Source organism: Leucopleurus acutus (genome assembly GCF_964270905.1).
Source record: "Leucopleurus acutus genome assembly, chromosome: 1".
Classification (NCBI taxonomy): Eukaryota; Metazoa; Chordata; class Mammalia; order Artiodactyla; family Delphinidae; genus Leucopleurus; species Leucopleurus acutus.
In genome coordinates, this window is record NC_139142.1 from 12272183 (window position 1) to 12294227 (window position 22045).

At 40.1% G+C, this 22045-nt stretch overlaps 1 protein-coding gene and 1 pseudogene across 2 annotated transcripts in view; both read left to right on the plus strand.

Annotated features, from left to right (window-relative positions):
- The window catches only part of CATSPERB (cation channel sperm associated auxiliary subunit beta), a gene marked incomplete at both ends in the record, with an annotated part of 128825 nt that extends 122536 nt beyond the window's left edge, over positions 1-6289 (plus strand). The window contains 3 exons of the mRNA XM_082837650.1: positions 43-143; positions 883-957; positions 6122-6289. Of these exons, the coding sequence (XP_082693776.1) occupies positions 43-143; positions 883-957; positions 6122-6289 (344 nt within the window). The remainder of the gene's footprint in view (positions 1-42; positions 144-882; positions 958-6121) is intronic.
- An 8344-nt stretch (positions 6290-14633) lies between these two features.
- Positions 14634-16054, plus strand: LOC309962671 (acetyl-CoA acetyltransferase, mitochondrial-like; annotated as a pseudogene). The gene has a single exon. The product of its transcript is annotated as an acetyl-CoA acetyltransferase, mitochondrial-like (transcript).
- Positions 16055-22045: the final 5991 nt, after the last annotated feature.

Below are 22045 nucleotides of genomic sequence, written 5' to 3' on the forward strand. Positions count from 1 at the left end.
AATAGCATACATGTGCTTAAAATATACTTTGTGTAATTTTAGAACACACTGTGCCAGAAAATGTAAAAAAAATGAAAGACTACTTAGAATCGATTCTTCATGCTCCAGTGTATAATCCTTTAGGCCTCAACCTAAGTATAAAGGTAAGTTGACAGCATTTTTATTTTTCCTGTTTTGAGTTTAGATAAAACCTGTATGTCTTTGGCTTTAGTTTTAAAGGATAGGTATCCATGAATGGTGGAAATAGCATCACTATTTGGAGTTTATTTTTCCTCCATTTCCCTTGATGCTATTATAATATTTAAAGATATCTGAATGTTGAATTTAACATTAACTTACCATGTTTTGAGCTAAAATGCAAGACTAATAGATTATCAAGGTGGAGCAGAAAAAGTGTTTCCAAAAGTTAGGGGGAAATGGGCTCAGTATTCTTCACCTGGACATGTACAGACACATGTCTTCTGGGTTCAGCTGCCCCTAAGAACACATCAAGTTGACATAATCTAGGTGATTGTTGTGAAAGCCAATAAAAGTTAGGGGACGTCTCAAAACCATGAATATGTGGATTAGCCCAAAGTACTCATCAAGGCCATGTTAGATTTTATGTTTCTGTTTCTTCATTCAAAAAGAAAAAAGTTAAAAAAAAAAATAAAAAAAAAAAAAGAAAGAAAAAAGTGTCAGCTATCGAATCCCTCTGTTTCTAACTCTTGTCCTTCTCCCTCCATTTTTATTTTGATACATGAAGTATATGCCCAAGAACCTTAGAAAAGAGGTTGGAATTTTTCTATGCAGAATCTGTAGGGAAAGTGGCCCCAGTGTATATTTTTACTTAAAAGAACATACATGTCAATGTTGCTAATGCCTGGTGTGTTTCTTCCACAGGGCTCTGAGCTCTTTCACTTCAGAGTGTCTGTTGTTCCAGGGGTCTCTTTTTGTAACTTAGGTGAAGAATTTCAGGTATAGTGAAGGCACAGGTATCCAGTGGTATCCAAGGGAGTGATGGCTGGGGACATAATATGACAGGCATCCGTCCAGGAGACACTTAAGAGAAAAAAAATGGGAGAATTTGTATGATAGACAAGGCCTGGAGATGGGGGATCCTGGAGACTGGTGGTGACATTATCAGCAGTGATGAAGTTAGGGCCCTTGATAGGTTGCAGGACCAATTAATGCTGGGAAAATTTTAATAAGTGCCTGTATTTGTTTTTGTTCCATCTCCACCTTCCATATTTAGCTTGGTTTTCTGACACCCCCCCCCTCAACTCCCCACTGAGACCTATGTCTGTAACACTTTAGTTTCCAGTATTATCCTCCCTTTGGTTATTTGCATTGTAACGGTAGAGTCTTAAATACTCCCAAAGCCATCAAGATCCAAAAGAATTGGAAACCAAAGTCAGTCTCTCCAAATCACCCTATGATGTTCAATGACTCATTTTTGTTTATTCATGTAATGATATCTGCTGCCTGTGGCGGGTGGGATGGAATAAGGATTTGATTAAAATGATTAATGGTTCATTCATTGTCAAATACTGGTACCACATTATCAAAAACAAAATCTCTTACTCTCTCTTTTTTCCTTTCTCTATCCTGGCCCTGCCTCAGTAATGAATCTGCACAACTGTGGTGATGGGTGCCATGGCAGCAGTGCAGACACCTAAGACCCTGAGAGAAAATCCATCCCACTAGATCTAGGAAAAGAAGCATCTGTCATAGGAGGAGCATGAGAGAAAATCCCCATTACTTTTCTCTCTTTTTTCTCATCTCTTTGTCCCAAGGTCAGCCCCAGTTTCATAGAACAGCACAGCAGTACAGAAGGCTAAAACTCTAATGAATCCCAGCTTTCTTCCCAGAGGCCTAAGGAAAAGGGCCTCTAGGAGTAGAGAGTGTGGGGGAAATCCCTAAGAGAAGAGAGCTGGAGGAGGAGATTCCTAATTGTGTATATGTACTAGCGCGAGTACCAAGCAGCACACGAGTAGAACACACCTAAAGAAGCTTAGCAAAGGCTTCAAAATAAAACGACAATATAAACACCCACTTAAGTTCCCCTAAGTGGCAAAGGAGACAGGAAGACATGATAGCATAGCTAAGGCTTTTTTTGAAAACTGAGCAGACATTGGAGCCATACCCACAGACAGTAAGGCATTACTTGTGATCTGAATGCAACCAGTGTGATTGACTGCTGAAACAAACAAAAGATTCAACATTTTCCAGAGAATTTTTAACAGGACCCAAAGTCTCTAAATGTAATATCTTAAATATCCAGGATACAATCCAAAGTTACTCAGTATACCAAGAATTAAGAAAATATAAGCAATTCAGGGAAAGAAAAGACAATCAGCAAATGACAGCAAATGGAGTTATCAAGACAGGTATTTTAAGCCAGCTATTATAACCATGCTCTAGGTAAAGGCAAGCACTTCTGAAATGAATGGAAAGGGAAAGGAAGAAGTTCTCAGCAGAGAAATAGAAGCTATTAAAAAAAAAAGCCCAATGGAAATTTTAGAACTGAAAAGTACAGATATTTAAAATTTTAAAATCACTGGATGGACTCAATAGCAGAATGGGTATTGCAGAGAAAAGAATCAGTGAATTTGAAAATAAATCAGTAAAAATTCAACCTGAAGAAAAAAGATTTTAAAAAGAATAGCCTCAAGGATCTATGCGACAGTATCAAAAGGTCTAACACTTATGTCACCAGAGGCCATGAAGGAGAGGAAAAAAGAGATTGGTACAGGGAAAAAACAGGAAAAAAAGCTGAAGAAATTAAGGCTGAAAATGTCCTAAATTTGGTGAACACAAAATTGACAAATTCACGAAGCTTAATGAATCCCAAACAAGATGAACTTAAAAAAATCATGCCTCGGGCTTCCCTGGTGGCGCAGTGGTTGGGAGTCCGCCTGCCGATGCAGGGGACGTGGGTTCGTGCCCCGGTCCGGGGGGATCCCACGTGCCGCAGAGCGGCTGGGCCCGTGAGCCATGGCCGCTGAGCCTGCGCGTCCGGAACCTGTGCTCCGCAATGGGAGATGCCACAGCAGTGAGAGGCCCGCGTGCCGCAGAGAAAAAAAAAAAAAAAAAAAAAAATCATGCCTAAACACTACACCTGAATGCCTAAATCATAATCAAACTACTAAAAATCAAACACAAAGGAAAATCTTGAAAGCAGCCAGAGAAAAACACTACATGTAAGTGAACAACAATTTGAATGACTGCTGACTTCTCATCAGAAACCACAGAAGAAGAAAGTTGTACAACATCCTTAATGTACTGGGGACAGTTGTAGTGTAGGGAAGAAGGACTGTCAACCCAGAACTCCATAGCTAGTGAAAATATCCTTGAGGAATGAGGGGAAAATAAAGGTCAATTTCCGATGAAGGAAAAATAAGATAATCCACTGTAGGCAGAACTTCTCTGAAAAAATGCCTAAGGAAGTTCTTCAGGCTAAAAAGAAGTGTCAACAGAGAGAAACAAAGCTTCAGGAACGAAGGAAGAACCACGACAATGAATAAAAGAAAAATAGGAAGTGATTGCATAGTTAATAAAGGAAGAGAATCATTAAGAAACAATAGCAAAAGACAAAGGTTCCTGAAATCTACTTTTACAAGTATCCTGAAACAATGGAATGCAAAGCATGATCTTGGATTTTCTCTCATCCTAAAGGACATTATTGGAATCATTGATAAAATTTGAGTAAAACCTGGAGATTAGATAATAGCGTTGTCTCAGAGTTAATATCCTGGTATTGATAATTGCACTCTGGTTAAGTGAATTCTTTGCATTAAAGAAGCACAAATTGAAGTATTTTGATGATAAAAAGACATTGTGTCTAGAACATACTCTTTTATGATTCTGGAGTTCAACTTTTCTTTAGACATGGCATGGAATATTTAGATAGTCATAGAAGATTGGGAGGGAAACATTTAAAGAAAAAACTGTTTTCAAGAACTTTAGACATAGCAGTTTAGCTGGAGAATACAGGATTCACAGGTGATAGAGGTTTCTACTCTTAGAAATATAGTAGACGACTTAAGCAAGTGAAATTTTTGTATTTTCTGATAAGGTGACTGAAATTTTGTTTTAGGCAGAAATGGGTAAGGAAGGCATTCTGGGTGGAAAGAATAACAGCAGCAAAGACACAGATGTAGGAAGTCATAAAGCAATCTCTTCAATAGTAGATCCATTTGGCTGGAATGTAAGGTTATATATAAGAAAGTGGGTAGGTTAGGGTCCCATCGTGGGAGACCTTGAATGTCTGGATGAGAACTTTGGAACATTCCTGTCAACAATGAGAAACTACTAAACATCTTGAAAAGGGGTGTTCAGGGATGAGCACATGATCTACGCCTGCCCAGTCAGTGAATCACAGGACTTTTGCTCAAAGTGCTGGGACATGGACTTGCTCTTTCTCAATAACATTGAACAAGGAAGTTTGCAGCCCCAGGAGCTACTGTCAGCCATAAGGACTGTTGGGACTATGGAGGGGGTTATCCAACACTGAGGAAGCAGAACCGAGAAAAAGATAGATTATGATTACAGTGGGTGGTTTCCTCTGGCTCTTCCTAACTTTAGCATAGAAAAGAAATTTCGGTTTTGAGATTACATGAAGCGCACAATTGTCTCTCTCATTTACCACAGACTAGATCATTCTTACAAAGCTTATTATCCAACCTCCTCTGATGGGCCACCTTTAGAAGAAAGATTTTTGGTATCTTGTAGCACCATATTGAAAAATACAAGTAGCATATCATATCCAATATGTAATATTTGTCTATCAAATCCCCAATAATTCCAGTAGCATTGGGCACATTGTCTGAGCCTCCAAGTACAATAGGACATGGTTAAACCAGCTGGTCCATTACCATGAAGATAATTATCTCCCAGATTGGAAAGCACAGTTTCTCACTGCTTTCCACACCACTTGGCCAGATCCACCTTCTGAATTCTGTTGCTTACAATACTCCATTTCTGGTACCAGTTCTATATAGTCAAGATTCTTCTTGTCACAAATAAAGCAATCTCTCTTTGTTTAAAAAAAATTTTTATAGACAGACTGATGTTTTACGAAGATTAATCTGGCAATGTTATTATGTCAACATGGACTGACAGCATGGAAAGCTGTTAGGGGAGCCTATTTATACAAAGTGAGGTATTAAAACTCACAATAGCGGTAACAAAAGTGGAAGAGAAAGAATGAATGTGAGAGAAATTATAAAAGAATTCATAGCTTATGGGACTGTTTCTTAAAAAACAGATACATCCTTAGGTCACTGGGAGGATGGAGATACCTTTATCTTGATCTATACCCTAAAGCAGCTTTTTAATCCTTTATCTTGTCCTGGCATTTTCCCACATTCCCGCCACATTCATCTCTACTTTCTTCTACCTCCAAACATGATCTTCCTTCCTACTTCACTGGGAAAACATAAGCTTGAACCACCTTATTCTCCACATGCCCCCACTTCTACTTGTAACGTCTATGGCACCCATCTTTGCCTCTAGTCTCAGAGAAAAAGACGACTCTATGCCTCTGTCAACGATCCTGTCTCCCCTCTAGGAACTTGTTTTTATTAATTAGCCATTCAGGCAGAGGAAACATTTTGAATATACAGAAATTTCCCAATGTCAGCACTTGTACAGAGGATTTCTAAAGAGAAGATAGTTTGGAAGAGCCCATGCTTATTCCCTCTACCTTGAATGTACCTTCTCCTCCTTCTCTTATTCTTCAAGATCCAGCTCAGGAAGCACATTACCTGATAACTCTAAGCAGTTAGGCACTTCTAACCATGTTCCTGCAGCACTTTGCCTGTTCCTCTGTAACTGAACACAGAACGATTTCCTGCTGTGTAAGTGTTCTATCTGCCCACCTCTGCCACTAAAGACATAGGATAAAGGAATAGGATATAAATCGATTTCCTATTCCCTATGTATCATGTGGAAATTCACCACCTGTCAAATTGTCAAGAGACCGTTTGTAAGCTTTGTGGAAGCTAAATATCTATATTAGTCTGGACAGAATGTTGCTAAATGAGTAACAATGTCTCCACCACTGTGGGAATCATGTCAAGCTCAGGGTTTTGAATTACTGGGTTCAGAAAGCTTAAAGACTTTGCTTTTTCTGTTGCAGATTTATGTTGACGAAGCCCCTCTGCCATTTCCAGGACACGCACTTATTGCCCTCGCAACAGCTGTACTGCTAGGAGGATTAATTTTTATAGCATTTATGTTCCAAATACGTAACATCCACCCATGGGATACATGCAAAAAATTGATTAGGACAAACAATGTGAATTAAACAAATATTACTGCTAATTAGCTGGCTCATCGATTGAAAATCTGAATAGTGAACAAATGGTAATCATAATTTTCTCTTTATTTCCTAGTTTCATTAGACAACTCCTAGAAAAAAATATATTTAAATGTTAATGTAAAAACTCGCTAAAATACTATAGAATTACCATTTTAACTCAAATTGCTATTTGTCAACATGTTTACCATTCCATCCTCTTATTTTGAATACATGGAAAATTTCTTATGTCAACACTTATAATAGAGGATTTTCCTTGAGGTTTTTAGAAAAATACAAAATGATAACCATCTCTGTGTGGAACGGGTTTTCTGTATTTTTCAGCTTTTGTTGACTGGAGCCCATTCTGGGCCTTGCCCTTTTCAGATTGGAATATGAGTAGAATGCAATCCTGCCAGGGAAGGTTGGGTGATAAAGGAGGCTCCTGTCCATGTGTGCTTTCAGAGCCTCATGGAAATTAAAGATGAAACCATTTGGGTTTCTTGAGGCAACTTCAAAACCAGACTGTAGCACCTAAAGAGAATGAATTGTGGCCCCATCGTGGGGTTGGACGAACACGGGGTCTGGGTGAGGTTCTTATTTACAAAACTACATGCAACATGTCGAATTCCAAAAGATTCACCTCTATGTACTTTCAGAGCACCTGTCCACAGGTAGTCAGAAGATGGCCATTGCATTTGGAGATCAGAGAGTGACACCCTCCTGGAAAAGCTCAGGAGGAACCGCAGACTGCTCTTGACAACATAGGGAGAGGCTAGGCATCCAGTCCAGGAGAGCCCAGCTCTGAGAACTGTAAACAGTGGCCATATCTGTGTATCATGAAAGTTCTTTTGAGAGGATAGTGGGCAAGGTAGATCCAACAATTAGACTCCGGAGCCAGACGTCCCAGGTTTGCCACTTCCTAGATGTGTGACCTGAGCAAATTATTTAATTTCTGTGTGCCTAAGTGTTTTCACCTGTAAAATGGGGATAATATTAATACCTACCTAATAGGGCTGTTGTGAGGGTCAAATGAATTAATACATGCAAAGTAATCAGAAGAGTGCCTGGCTCTGTGAATACTCTAAGTGTTAGCTGTTGTTGTTAGGTTGTAAGTGATAGAAAGCCATTCTGTCTAATTATAATAAAAAGGGAAATTTATTGGAAGGATACTACAGAAAGCCAGAAAATCAAAGCAAAATCTGGACAATCAGTTCTTGTCCATGGGGAGGAATGAGAACCATTCTGGAGACCTAGGAAAACAGGAGTTTGTCAACACCTCAGAACATCACTTGGGCCAGGGCTCTAGAGATAAAACATGGCACAGAAGTTAAAAGTGTAAGCTCCAGAGTCTAACCTGTGTTTCTTCTTTTAATAAACTTTTTTTTTAGAATAGTTTAAGATTTACCGAAAAGTTGTGAAGGTGGCACAGAGGGTTCTCGTATAACCCACACTCATTTGTCCCTAGTATTAATGTCTCACAGCCTGGTTTTTATCTAGCTCCATCACCTACTAGCTGTGTGATCTTGGGAAAGTTATTTAACCTGAGATTCTGTACTGTGGTCTATACACGTCATCTCTTGGCTATTTGAGCATGTAGATGCATGCCGTGTACACATCTGTCTTCCTGTATGTTCAAAGATGCCCCTGCTAAGATAATTCACTCTACATGTAACCACAAATTCATTCACCTCTTCCCCCAAAAGACACCACCCAAAGTCATATCTAATGATGGGGTCTAGAAGTAACGTCATAGAGCCACTGTTCTTGGGAGTCCAGAATCTCTAGGTGCTATCAATTTCTCTTCATTTCTGTTGAAAAGGAGGAAATGGTGATGATTATCATACTTTAGCAAAACTCAAGAAATGTGAATTATTTGTGACCCTGTAACTAACGCTAAAGCTAAACTAACGCTAACGCTAAAGCTGGCATTAGATTTCTCTCTCCACCACACATTCCATGTGCTGCCCTGCCTCTGAACAGCACCTCACCTGATTAGGATCCTTTGCCCAGAAGAATGAAATGTCTTCATTTGTGAAGGATCTGAGCCTTTGGTAAACCTGCCCTTTGGTAATCAGATATCTATTACTCTGTAAGTTAGTTTCCATTGATCTTTATCCGGGGGTATTGGTAGTAGAAGTTTGTGGCCTTGGATCCACCCAATTGATCTTGGTCCTCAGTGTGTTATAGCATCTCTATTTTTCCTCAGTAAGGTTGATTATCCTCTGTTGTGCCTGTTTTCTTAATACACCAGGAACCAGAAATGGTTACATGGATGTCTTGGTTTCCAATTCAGTGGGATCATTATTGCTTTCACTGGTATTTCTACACTGGTTACATAGGCCACTTGATTATCAGAGCTCAAAGTTTAGAACACAAAAAAGCAAAACTTTTGGTAGGTTTATTAAGTGAAATCTAAAAATAACCATTCACTCTCCACCCCTTATTTCCCAGATTAATGTGTTCTAGCTAGCAAACATCCCTGTATACTGGGGATTTCCAACATGGAACATATATTTCATCCAGCCAGAGAAATCGCAGTGTCCAAGAGACCACAGTGCATGAACGTTCAGTAGGCTTCCTTATACCGTAAGACCACCTGTTCTGGATGACAGAGTAACAGTAATGCAATGAATCCCCAAAGCATCCACCCATTGCCTCACACCTTTTCATGAAGTGAGCTGAGGATAGGGCCAGAGGCAAACTGTGAGGGATTAAACTGTTTAGAGTCCCAACGTGCTGAAAAGATTGTTGTGTCTCCCTATGGGTAATAAAAATTTAAATGTTTGATTATAACACAGCACTTAAATATACGTGGAAATTAGAATAACTTCTTTCCAGATTTTCTGATTGGAAAATTCTGAATAGGGCTTCCCTGGTGATGCAGTGGTTAAGAATCCACCTGCCAATGCAGGGGACACAGGTTCGAGCCCTAGTCTGGGAAGATCCCACATGCCACGGAGCAACTAAGCCTGTGTGCCACAACTACTGAGCCTGCGCTCTAGAGTCCGCAAGCCACAACTACTGAGCCTGCATGCCACAACTACTGAAGCCCGCATGCCTCGAGCCCATGCTCTGCAACAAGAGAAGCCACTGCACTGAGAAGCCCACGCACTGCAATGAAGACCCAACGCAGCCAAAAATAAAGATTCTAGTTCCCTAAGTTCAGGGTTCCTTTCAGGTAATGCAACTCACCATATGTGCACGTGTCATCTGGCCCGCTTTGTGTTACCCTGGGGCTCAGGGTGCTGCGAAGATGCTAATACTCTGGCTACTGCTGTTGTTGGAAGTAATAAACAGTCCTTTGTTTTGTCTCAGGTGGCTTCTGTCCTCACCCAGCATTCCCAGAACTACCTCATTAGTTAGCAAGTAGGATAAAAATCTCAGATCCTTCACAGTTCTTGGCACAAACAAGGCTTAAATTTGTTCACAGGTCTGCTGGGTCATGAGAGAAGAGTAACCAATTTGTACTGCAGCCTGAGTTGGGCTAGGTCCCACTCAAAGCTGTCCATCTTTGAACCAAAATTATTAGAGCAGGAATTCTAAGTGGTATGCGGTATGTACGGCCTCACATTTCCACGTATTGTTTGTCTTCATGGTAGGGAATGTGTGGTGCTCTGGCCTGTTCTTTACTTTGGAATGGGAGATCTTCACAGGCTCCAGAATACTGAATTAATCCAAACTTTGCTACAGTATATTCTTATCAACTTTGATCTTCTATTTCATCACACATGAATCTTACCAAGATGTCTTAGGAAGTTGTTTCTTTATGCTCTTCAGGTCCTTGCAACATAATATCCTATTGCATAATGAGGTGATCACCTTGCTCCCCACTGGACTGGGACACAGAGCCAGAGTGGCAGAATAGTAACAGTGTACTGCTACCCAGCCAGGGGAAGGCCTGTGCTTGACATGGAGTAATAGGCCAGGGCCCTCAATGGTTGTCTCTGTACCATGATTACTGTGCCCACTCTGCTGTCACTATAATGAGCACACAGGGTGTAGTCATCTTAGGCACCTCTCATTTCTATCAGTATCAGGGATCCAGTTTCCAACTGTGTCATCTTGAGAAAGTTATTTAATTTCTCTGTGTCTCAGTTTCTTTGTCAATATAATAGTTGTTACTTGCCTCATTTGGTTGCTTGGGAATTGAAGGGGTTAATATATATAAAGTGCTTAGAACAGAGCCTTGCCCCTAGAAAGTGCTGTGGAAGTGTTAGCTATTATACAGGGAAGGTCAGGGAGCACATCTTAAAAGATTCAGATGCTTCTCTTTTCGATCTGCCCCCTAATGACAAGAAAGGGGAGAGAGACTTCTGGGTGCTGTCCGTCTTTGAACTCTTCTCTCTCTGCTGGGTCAGGTGCTTTCTGGCCTTTCAGTGTCACCTAGCGTGGTGCAGGTATTGGGCCAGATTTGCATTAATCAGTCCAGTCCCTTAGAACCCCAGCCAGCAGCCTTAGCTAGCATGTCAAATACAGTATCACTATGACAATGAATTGAGAATGATCACATACTATATTCTTCAATCTTTGGTCGAGCATATTAGTCAGTTTTTACAGCAGTATCAACCCTCAAATCTCAACTCTCAGTGGCTTGTGACCATAAGCATCTGTTTCTTGCTCACCGGTCTCTGGATTGGCTGTGCTGGTTCTGCACCCGCTAGATCTGCCCCACATGTCTGTCATTTTGGAACACAGGCTAAAGAGCAGGGCCCACCAGGGCAGCTCTTCTAATGGCACAGGTCCAGACACAAGAGACCCAGCCAAACCATCTGAACTATATAAAGCCCGTGAGGGATGGACATCATGTCTGCTCGTATTCCATCATGAGATCAAATCACATGGCCAAGCCCAACACCAGCAGGACAGGGTTGGTTACTACTCTCATTCTAGATGTCAAATATTAAGATCTCCCTCTTACCTCATTGCTTTGATTATCTATTTCTATGTAACCAACTTAGTGACTAAAAACAACCACCATTTTATTTGTTCAAGATGGTAGCCTGGGCTGGACTTAGCTGGGTGATTCTGCTGGTCTTGCCAATGGTCCCTCTTGCACATCCTTCAGCTGGCACGTTGGCTGGTGGCTGGGCTCAGCTGGGCACCTGATTTCTGAGCTTCTTTTAAAAATGTGAAAGAACCAACAACAATGAATCAACAAGGTAAAACAGAAGCCCACTCTAAAAGAGGAAAAAAGAAAAAAAAAAAAGCCTTGGCTATGGGGGCGGAATTTCGGTGGGGGTGGAACTTAGGCAGGGGCAAGGTTTAGCGTGGGGTGGGACCTAGGCAGGTGGGGGGGTGACGTTTGCGCGTGGGGTGGGGCCTAGGCAGGGTGACGTTCAAGCGTGGGGCGGGGCATCTGCTGAGGCCCTGCGCAGAAGGGGAGAGGCAGCATTTGGAAAGGAGGGCCTCTGGAGTGTGGAGTTCAGGAGTTTGGAGGTAAGGCCCTGGGTGAGGGTGTGTGGGTGGGGTTTAGGCCCATTGTGTTGGAGGGGGACTCCGAGTCTAGAGGTGGGGCCGTGGGTGGGGGCGTAGGGGCGGGGCTTGGGCTCTGCATGGCGGGAGGGAGGCTCTGAGGGCAGAGGATTAGGCCTGGGAGCCCAACAGGCTCCCCGGTGCCTAAGTGGACAGGGAAAGCACTGGCCCCGTTCCCTTCCGTTCCTTTGTGCCCCTCCCCCACCATCTCCCTCAGGTTCTCCCCCATCGCCACTGGACCCCTAACCATGGGTGAATCCTGCTGGGTGTAGGAACTCCTCCCCTCCCCCAGCCACCCCTCAGGGGTGCAGGTCCCGGAGGTCCGGCCTTTACTTTTGCTGCCCCTCCCCTCCCTCCCACTCCCTCAGGACCCACATGGCAGGACGGAGCCTAGGAGGGCAGAGGATCAGGCCCAGGATCTCAACAAGCTCCTGGGGGCCCAAGTGGGCAGCGGAAACCTGGCCACGCTCCCTTTTGATCCTCTGCCCTCCCGATGGTTCCCCAGTTTCCCCATTCGGGCGTGGGATCCCTTCCCCTCCCCCAGCCACCTCTCAGGGACACCAGACCCGTCCCGCCTTCACTTGTCCTCCCCCTTCACTCCCCCTCACACCCCACGTCCTACCCGGTCACTGGGGACTCCTCCTGCCCCCTTAGGTGTCCGTGGTCCCCCACCGGTGCCTGGTAGGTGCCCTAGTTGTGAGGAGACATGAATCCCGCATCCTCCTAGTACGGCATCTTGACTCCGCCCCCCAAAAAGTAATTTCTTATACTTTGTGCTCAATGTAGTAACGAGGTGAAAAGGAGGTGTTATTGCAGCAGAGAGGAAGAAACAGTTCAGTGATGTTTGAATTGAATCTTGAAGGATGATAAAGGTTTTGAGAGGTCAAAAACAGAGCAGAATGCAGGCAGAAGATAGTAACAAAGGAGTAGAAGAAAGAAATTCAGGGAAATGAACATTGAGCAGCCTTGTGTAGTACAGGAGAGCATGGTAGGATGTGTGCAAAATATTTGAGGCTGTGTATGGATTTGAATCTCTTAAGGGAACGCTTGGGCACTGTTGGTGGGAATGTACATTGTGCAGCCACTGTGGAAAATAGTATGGAGATTCCTCAAAAAACTAAAAATAGAACTACCGTACAATCCAGCACTTCGATTTCTGCTACTTATTTGAAGAAAATGAAAACACTAATTAGAAAAGATATATGTACCCCTATGTTCATTGCACCATTATTTACAATAGCCAAGATATGGAATCAACCTAAGCATCCATCAGTAGATGAATGGATGAAGAACAGGTGATACACAGAGACACTGAAATACTAGTAAGCCATAAAAAAGAATGAAATCTTGTCATTTGTGACAACGTGGATGGATCTAGAGGGTATTATGCTAAATGAAATAGAGAAAAACAAATACCATATGATTTCGCTTACATGTGGAATCTTTTTTTTTTTTTTAACATCTTTATTGGGGTATAATTGCTTTACAATGGTGTGTTAGTTTCTGCTTTATAACAAAGTGAATCAGTCCATGTGGAATCTTAAAAAAAAAAAAAGGGGGCTTCCCTGGTGGCGCAGTGGTTGAGAGTCCGCCTGCCGATGCAGGGGACGTGGGTTCGTGCCCCGGTCTGGGAGGATCCCACATGCTGCGGAGCGGCTGGGCCCGTGAGCCGTGGCTGCTGGGCCTGCACGTCCGGAGCCTGTGCTCCGCAACGGGAGAGGCCACAATACTTTGAGTCCCGCGTACCGGAAAAAAAAAAAAAAAAAGAACAAAGAAAACAAAACAGAAACAGACTCATAGTTACAGAGAACAAACTAGTGGTTGCCAGAGAGGAGGGGCTGGAAGGCAGTGAACGAAATAGGTGAAGAGGATTAAGAGGTACAAACTTCCAGCTCTAAAATAAATAAGTCATGGAGATGTAAAGTACGGCACAGGAAGTATAGTCAATAATATTGTAACAACTTTGTATGGTGACAGATGGCAACTGGTCTTATTGCACTGATCATTTCATAATGTATAAAAATATAGAATCACTATGTTGTACACCTGAAACTAATTTAATGTGGTACGTTAATTATAACTCAATAAAAATTTTTGATTAAAAAAAGACATTATTTACTTTCAGTTTGCATGTCTGAAAAAAGATGCCAAATGATCTAAGGTTTTCTGACAATGAAAACAGAAATAGGAGCTGTCCCCTGCTCCTATTATAAATGTAAACAACCTTGTGAGGACCCTTCTATGCCTCTTTTTCTGCTTGTGTATCGTCCCACCAGCCCAGCATAACTGAGCTGAATGGCTTTGAAAGGAGTGATTGTGGGAGCAAGGGAATAAATGAATGCAGGCTCTGTTCTCAATGATCTTGTACTTTTTCCATGTCAATAAAAAAAAAATTGTACTCCAGCATCTGTTAGAATGCCGCTGTATCTTCCAGCTTTCACTTGAGGTGGAAGGCCTTGACTTCAACATTTTTAGTAGGACCCATACATTTAAACCTCTTAATAAAGCGGCTGCTGTCCTACTCATAGAAAATATTCAAATTTGCCCTCAAACTGAAATCAGTTTTAACAAGTACTAATCACTCATTTGTGCATCCAGCACTAGTTTGGTATCTGCAGGGAAAACTGAAGAAGTCGATCACAGTCAGTGCCTTTGAGGAGTTTCTTAGTTCATTTTTATGAATAAATTTTAGTTCATTCCATATTCTAAACAGGGCTGTTCTCATGCATAATTTTTTTTTGGTTACACACGTCATTCCAGGTAAAAGATATAAGTATCACTGGAACACCTTTAAAACCATAGAGGAAGCGGGATCAGGGACCCGCCGCGTGCGACCACATCTCTCCACTGGTAACTCTCCGCTCCACGCTCGGTGACCATGGCTGTACTGGCGGCCCTTCTGTGCGGTGGTGCCCGCAGGCGCAGCCCCCTGCTTCGGAGGTGGATGCAGGAAATAAGATATGTGGAACGAAGTTATGATCAAAACCCACTTTGAATGAAGTGGTCATAGTAAGTGCTACGAGAACACCCATTGGGTCCTTTCTAGGCAGCCTTTCCTCTCTGCCAGCCACTGAGCTTGGTTCCATTGCAATTCAGGGAGCCATTGAAAAGGCAGGGTTTCCAAAAGAAGCAGTGAAAGAAGCATACATGGCTAATGTTCTACAAGGAGGTGGAGGACAAGCCCCTACAAGGCAAGCAGTACTGGGTGCAGGCTTACTTATTTCTACTCCATGTACCACTGTAAACTAAAGTTTGTGTCTCAGGAATGAAAGCTATCATGATGGCATCTCAGAATCTTATGTGTGGACATCAGGATGTGATGGTGGCAGGTGGGATGGAGAGCATGTCCAATGTTCCCTACGTAATGAACAGAGGAGCAACACCATATAGTGGGGTAAAGCTTGAAGATTTGATTGTAAAAGATGGGCTAACTGATGTCTACAATAAAGTTCATATGGGCAACTGTGCTGAAAATACTGCAAAGAAGCTGAATATTGCACGAGATGAACAGGATACTTATGCTGTTAACTCCTATACCAGAAGTAAAGCAGCATGAGAAGCTGGAAAATTTGGAAGTGAAGTTGTTCCTGTCACAATTACAGTAAAAGGTAAACCAGATGTAGTGGTGAAAGAAGATGAAGAATATAAACATGTTGACTTTAGCAGAGTTCCAAAGCTGAAGACGGGTTTCCAAAAAGAGAATGGTACAGTAACAGCTCCCAATGCCAGCACACTGAATGAAGGAGCAGCTGCTATGGTTCTGATGACTACAGATGCAACAAGAGGCTCAATGTTAAACCACTGGCAAGAATAGCAGCATTTGCTGATGCTGCTGTAGAACCTATTGATTTTCCAGTTGCACCTGCATATGCTGCACCTAAGATGCCGGTGCATCTTAAAAGATGCAGGATTGAAAAAAAGGTATTACAATGTGGGAAATAAATGAAGCCTTTAGTGTAGTCATACTAGCAAACATTAAAATGCTAGAGATTGATCCCCCCAAAGTGAATATCAATGGAGGAGCTGTTTCTATCGGACATCCAGTTGGGATGTGTGGAGCCAGGATTGTCGTCCATTGGCTCATTCCTTGAAGCAAGGAGAATGTGGTCTTGCCAGTATTTGCAGCGGAGGAGGAGGTGCTTCTGCCATGCTGATCCAAAAGCTGTAGACAACTTCTGTTGTCTAAGGCAACAACCCTATGTAGCCAGAAAGGCCTGCTGTAATCAGGGTGACTGATTACCCTGGGTCAGCTTGTATGAAAATAATCTGTTTCACTTTTTATTATTTTCAACTCTTTTTAAAAAATAAGATAAAAAGATCAAATCCCAAAACCTGTTGAGATTACAAAATAATTTTTTCTTCTACTTTACAGTTTTTATAATCTTGAACACATTTTTGTTATAAAGCTATACTTTTAAAATACCATTGTGCAATATTAGTGACTTATAAGTAGCTAGAAGCTTCCATTTTAGAGAATAAATCTTAATTTACATTTTTAAGAAAACCATAGGGAACATAGATAAGTACTTAGTATTTAGAGACACTTAAACTTTTAGCATAATGGTAAAACTTTAGGGTCAGAACAGTAATGACATTAAGGCCCTTTGTTTTGATGATAGCTAACCTTATCCAGTTTGTGGCAACCAGCACTCTCCTTTCTAGAGTGGCCAAACATTTTTCCCTCTCTTCAATTCAGGACCTAGTGAATACATTAGTGTATTTAGTAGAGAGCTCGTGATCCTCAGGATCTCAGTATTTACAATGAGGGAAGCCTACTCTCTGACCTCGGGGAGGTTACTAGTTAATTATGCTGACTGTAGTCTCTTGGGCATGTTGAAGAAAAGGCGTATTTTTCTAATGGAAAAGTTCTTTTCTGGCAGAGGAAAAATTATGACCAGTCTTTCTGTCTTGTAGACTTGCAAATTGACCGCACTTGAACCCTTCTTGTGTTCCTTGATTGCTAACACACTGTTGAGTCTGGCTAGCTAATATTTTATTCTGGATCTTCACAACTATAAATGTAAGTGAAATGAACCTATTATTTTCTTTTCTGGTACGATCTGTATCTAGTTTTGGCATAAAAGCAGTTCAGTCATAAAATGAGTTTGGCAGTTTTCCCTCTTTTATGGAAGTGTTCATTTAAGGTACGGATTATCTGTTCCATTAAGATTTTATAAGCCCACCAATAAAATATCGATGGTAGGCCTCACTAGGCTTCACTCTTCTTTCTACTTTACACAACTTCCTGGATTGATTTATTTTTAATTTTACTAAGTACTATTTTTTTAATCCCCATTTTCTACTGCAGTGCCTTCTAGGAACGTTTCTTCTCTTGATCCCCTAGCTTACTGCTTTCTTCTTCAACTATCAGTTTGATCATTTATTCCCATTATATTGACTTTCTTGATTTGATATTATTCACTTATTTGACAAATATTTATTGAATGTCAGACACTGTTCTGGACACTCACTAATCTGTATAGACCTTTATAAGGACTCCAATAGATCTTTTTCCCTCAGTGACAGGAGTGACATTTTGTCCCTTGGTTGAGCCCCTGTTTTATATTAGAACAGATATGTTTCTTTGTAGTACTTCTGTCTTTAATTTTATTTTTACTCCATACTAAAAATACTTCTCTTTTTCCCTAATACAGTAATACCTATTTCAGGGTTGAAGTGCTCATTTTCTTTCATTTACTCGGAGTTTAGAAATAGCATATACATCATGAAGCAACAAAACTTTGGGATTCTGATAGTTTTAATTTTGTAAAATAATTTTCCTTTTGTTTTTTTTCCTAACTTGAGAGTTTTGATAACTACTTATTCACACATATCCATTCATTCGTTTAGTGATTCTTAATTTGTTTATCTAGCATGTTCTGTGTACCAGGCCACATGCTGGCTGTTAGGACTATAAAGATGCTGGAAGCGTATTCTCTTCCCTTATAGAACCTGGAATCTACTGTGAGGGAAAAACATATAAGTTTAACCAAAATATTCAGATATGGTGCCATCATAAGGAAATTGAATAAGTTAAAAGGAAAGGAAGATTTCAAGTCAATAAAATTAGCCAGGAGTTTAGGTAAGGGAAAGGCCTTGCCCTGTCTATACTCGCCAGGGAATGGTGTGCATATGAGCTGGGTCTTGAATATGAGGAAGGAAGGGTATTGACACATGGGAAGAGTAAGTTATTGTCATTGTTTTTGCTTTCTCTCTATGGTATTTTTTTCCAGATTATGGTTAGATTTTGAATAATGTTTGGGCACTGCTAACCTTACTAGAAATAAAAAGACAAATGGAGTTAGAAGCCCTCCCATTCATAGCAATGCGGACCATCATCATGGCTCTCTAGGTTACTTTTTATCAAAATATGTCCCTTCCCCACCCACTTTATACAAAACAAAAGAGTAATACGTGAAATCGGATTTATTTACTTTTAATATTGTCTATAACAGGTGCTATTAAGATTATAAACCCTTTTATGATGTGTCCTTTGTTAAAGAAAACCAATAGGAAAAGAAAACCAATAGGAACCCTCCTACACTGTTGGTGGGAATGTAAATTGGTGCAGCCACTATGGAGAACAGTATGGAGATTCCTTAAAAAACTAAAAATACAGCTACCATATGATCCTGCAGTCCCACTCCTGGGCATATATCTGGAGAAAACCATAATTTGAAAAGGTACATGCAGCCTAGTGTTCATTGCAGAACTATTTACAATAGGCAAGAAGACATGGAAGCAACCTAAATATCCATCAACAGATGAATGGATAAAAAAGTTGTGGGATGTATATATACCATGGAATACTACTCAGCCATAATAAAGAATGAAATAATGCCATTTGCAGCAACATGGGTGGACCTAGAGATTATCATAGTAAGTGAAGTAAGTGAGACAGAGACAGGCAAATATCATTTGATATCACCTGTTTGTGGAATCTAAAAAAAATGATACAAATGACAATTTGGGATCCACCCCAAAAAAATTAGTTTCAGAAGGATACTGTCTGGTTTCCAGAGATTTTTTAATGTGAGAAAATCAGAAGAAAAGAAAAAATAGAGTAACTCTCTGAATGTATGCTTAATCCAAGGTTAAAATCAGAGGATCTGTAACAATGGACGATCATTCAGCCCTTTAGAGAAATGCCTCTTATTTTTATAAGAATTGGGCAGCAGGCTGATGGCACCCTTGCTCAAAGGCCCTGGAATGGAGCTATGTTAGGCCAATGATTACACAGTGAGAGAATCCTCATTGGTCCAACTATCTCTAACATGTGCCTACATAGAAAGCCATCCCCTGTCCCCCACCAGACCCTGAGAGGTGAGCTAAGCCAGTGCTTGTGCACTGGGCAAGAGTTTCCTCAGAAAATAATACTTAACCTATGAGCAAATTTTTAAAATTTGTTTTGAGGAATATAATTAATCTTTCCACAACATGAGAAATCAACTATACTTCAGTAAAATAAATTTAAAAAAATAATCTCTCAAATGCTGAAGGAAATGATAATTGTTTACAAAGTTTATTTAGTTCTAAAGGAGCAACAGGGAACAGAACACTTTGGGTATAAGGTGTTTAACTTGTCAGACTTTTTTTCAGAATGAAAGACAGTGTGGCAAAGGAGAGTGATCTGGACTTTGCCGTTTGAGGAAATAAGCATTTGGAGTTACTGGAGTGCTGAGATGTACAGGATCTTAACATTAAAATGTAACAAGAAATTGGTAAAGATCGAAAACATAATAATACTTAGTGTTAATGAGAACGGCTATCTGAGTCTAACTTGGTAGAATCTTACAGGAAGGTAAGTTGGCAATATATTCATACTGTTTGTCTCAGCAGTTCCACTTCAATGAATTTATCCTAATGAAACAACATTAACTAAACACTAAGAATTAGGTAGAAGCAGGGCTTATATTCAACCACTGGTAGTATAGGATCGCCAATCACCATGACCATCTATTAAATCAGAAGAGTTGCTGCTTGTAAACATCCACTTTTCTTATACCAGTGCCTATGAGCCAAACGTCAGCCTCTATTAGAGGGTGTTCACTGCAGGATTGTTTATAATAGTAATCAGTTAGAAACCACTTAAATGCACAGTAGGAAATTGGTTAGATTTGCTTTGATATGTCCGTATGGTAGAATGCAACAAAGTCAGGTTTTGTTTTGGTTTTTTTTTGTTTGTTTTTGGTTGTTTTTTTGGTTTTTGCGGTACACAGGCCTCTCACTGTTGTGGCCTCTCTCGTTGCGGAGCACAGGCTCCGGATGCGCAGGCTCAGCGGCCTTGGCTCATGGGCCTAGCCGCTCCGTGGCATGTGGGATCTTCCTGGACCGGGGCACGAACCCATGTCCCCTGCATTGGCAGGCGGACTCTTAACCACTGTGCCACCAGGGAAGCCCCAAAGTCAGGTTTTTAAGGAAAAAAATCACATCATAAACTCATTTAATACAGAGTTAAGGAAATAAAAAAATTATAAAATACTACATACTATAGACTCAAATATGCAGTACAATCCAACTTTTATTTAAGACATTAAAAATTGAGAATATAGACCACAAAATTAATAGTGGTTATACTCTGGGTATGAGGATACTAGCTGTTTTTACTTTTTATGTTTTATAAATTTTACAATGAATTTGTATTAATTTTATAAAAGACAAATATATTTAGCCATATTATGAAAAGCCTTTGTTTGCAGACAAGTCTGTTGCTCCCAACTAGTGGATAGTAATTCATATTATAAGTGTGCATTGACCACATTTCAGGTATCCATTTCCCTAATGATAAAACCTAGATTTCCTCCAACTTCCCCAACCATAAACACCACCATAAGAAGCACCCCAGTACGTGCCACCCTAAAGGCATGAGTGGAGGGCCATCACATATAGCCCTTGAAGTGGATTTGCTGGGTCAAAGAGAATTCACATTCTTAATATCAGTAAGGACCTCCAGATGATTATTTTTAGAATGACCTTACAAGTTTATACTTTTGTCAAAACTGCAAGAGTTCCCATATACCCCATCTTCTCCAACACTTAGTAGCAGACATCTTTTTTATTTTTGCCATTCTGATGGGTGTAACATGGTGTCTATAGTTTTAAAATATATCTCCCTGATTACAAGTAAGTTTGAGAACCTCTTCATATTCTCGTTAGCTGTTGAGGCTTCCCTCTCTATTTATTGCCTGTTCATATACTTTGCCCAATTTTCTGTTGCGTGTCATTATCTTTTTCTCAGTGATTTGCTTGAGCCCCTTAAATATTGAGTGTTTCACTGTTTTGATCATAATCAACAGGAAGAAGTATATGTTATATCACAACCAACACACATTATATATAATATATAATACATTAATATATTAATATATAAGATGTATAGTTATAATCTTATAAGTATGCATATATACTTTTGTACATACATACATATATACATATATGAGTATACATGTTATATATCAATATATTATTAGAGTATATATTGATTATATCAGTAATATATAATTATGTAAGTGTCTATTAAGTCTATATAATTAAATATATGGTTAATTATTAATATGTACTAATGTACTATATATGTAAATATATATATTCCCAACAAATACACACTATTGTATATATGTATGTATTGCATATATTTTTAATTTTACGTTTTCATTTACATGATGTAAACAAAATGCTGATGAGTATTTTCACCTAATACTTGTTATGCACGCTGATATTTTCTATTCTTTCCTACTTTACTTTTTAAAATTATGCTTGCAATTCTCTAAGTTGAATTTATCACTCAGTAATGGTCTACAAATCATAATCTAAAATCAATTGTCCTTGATATAATCCCTGGTCAATTATAGATTTGCAAACATCTCCTGGTTTGTCATGTCTCTGTTAATTTTGCCAAATGGGTACGTTGTTTATCAGAAATTTTTAATTTTGATGCAAATTTATTCATTATTTGAGTCTTGATTAGGAAATTTCCCCCCACTTCTAGTTCACATGGATATTCTCCTACATTTTCTTAAATTAGATTTATAAATTTACCTTTTGAATTTAGGACTTCAGTCTGAGACCCACACTTTTTATTTAATATAAGTTAAAGATTCAACTTTATTTCCTTTACTCTTCTCCATGGAGTGAGCTAATTTGCCCACTACCATCGAATAAAAAATTTTTTTTTGCCATTCCTTTGTGGTACCTTATTTATCATATATCAAATTTACACATAACAGAGATTGATTTCTGTTTCTTGGTCCATTTGATTTTGTCCTACTACTCTATTGTCTGTTCACTTTT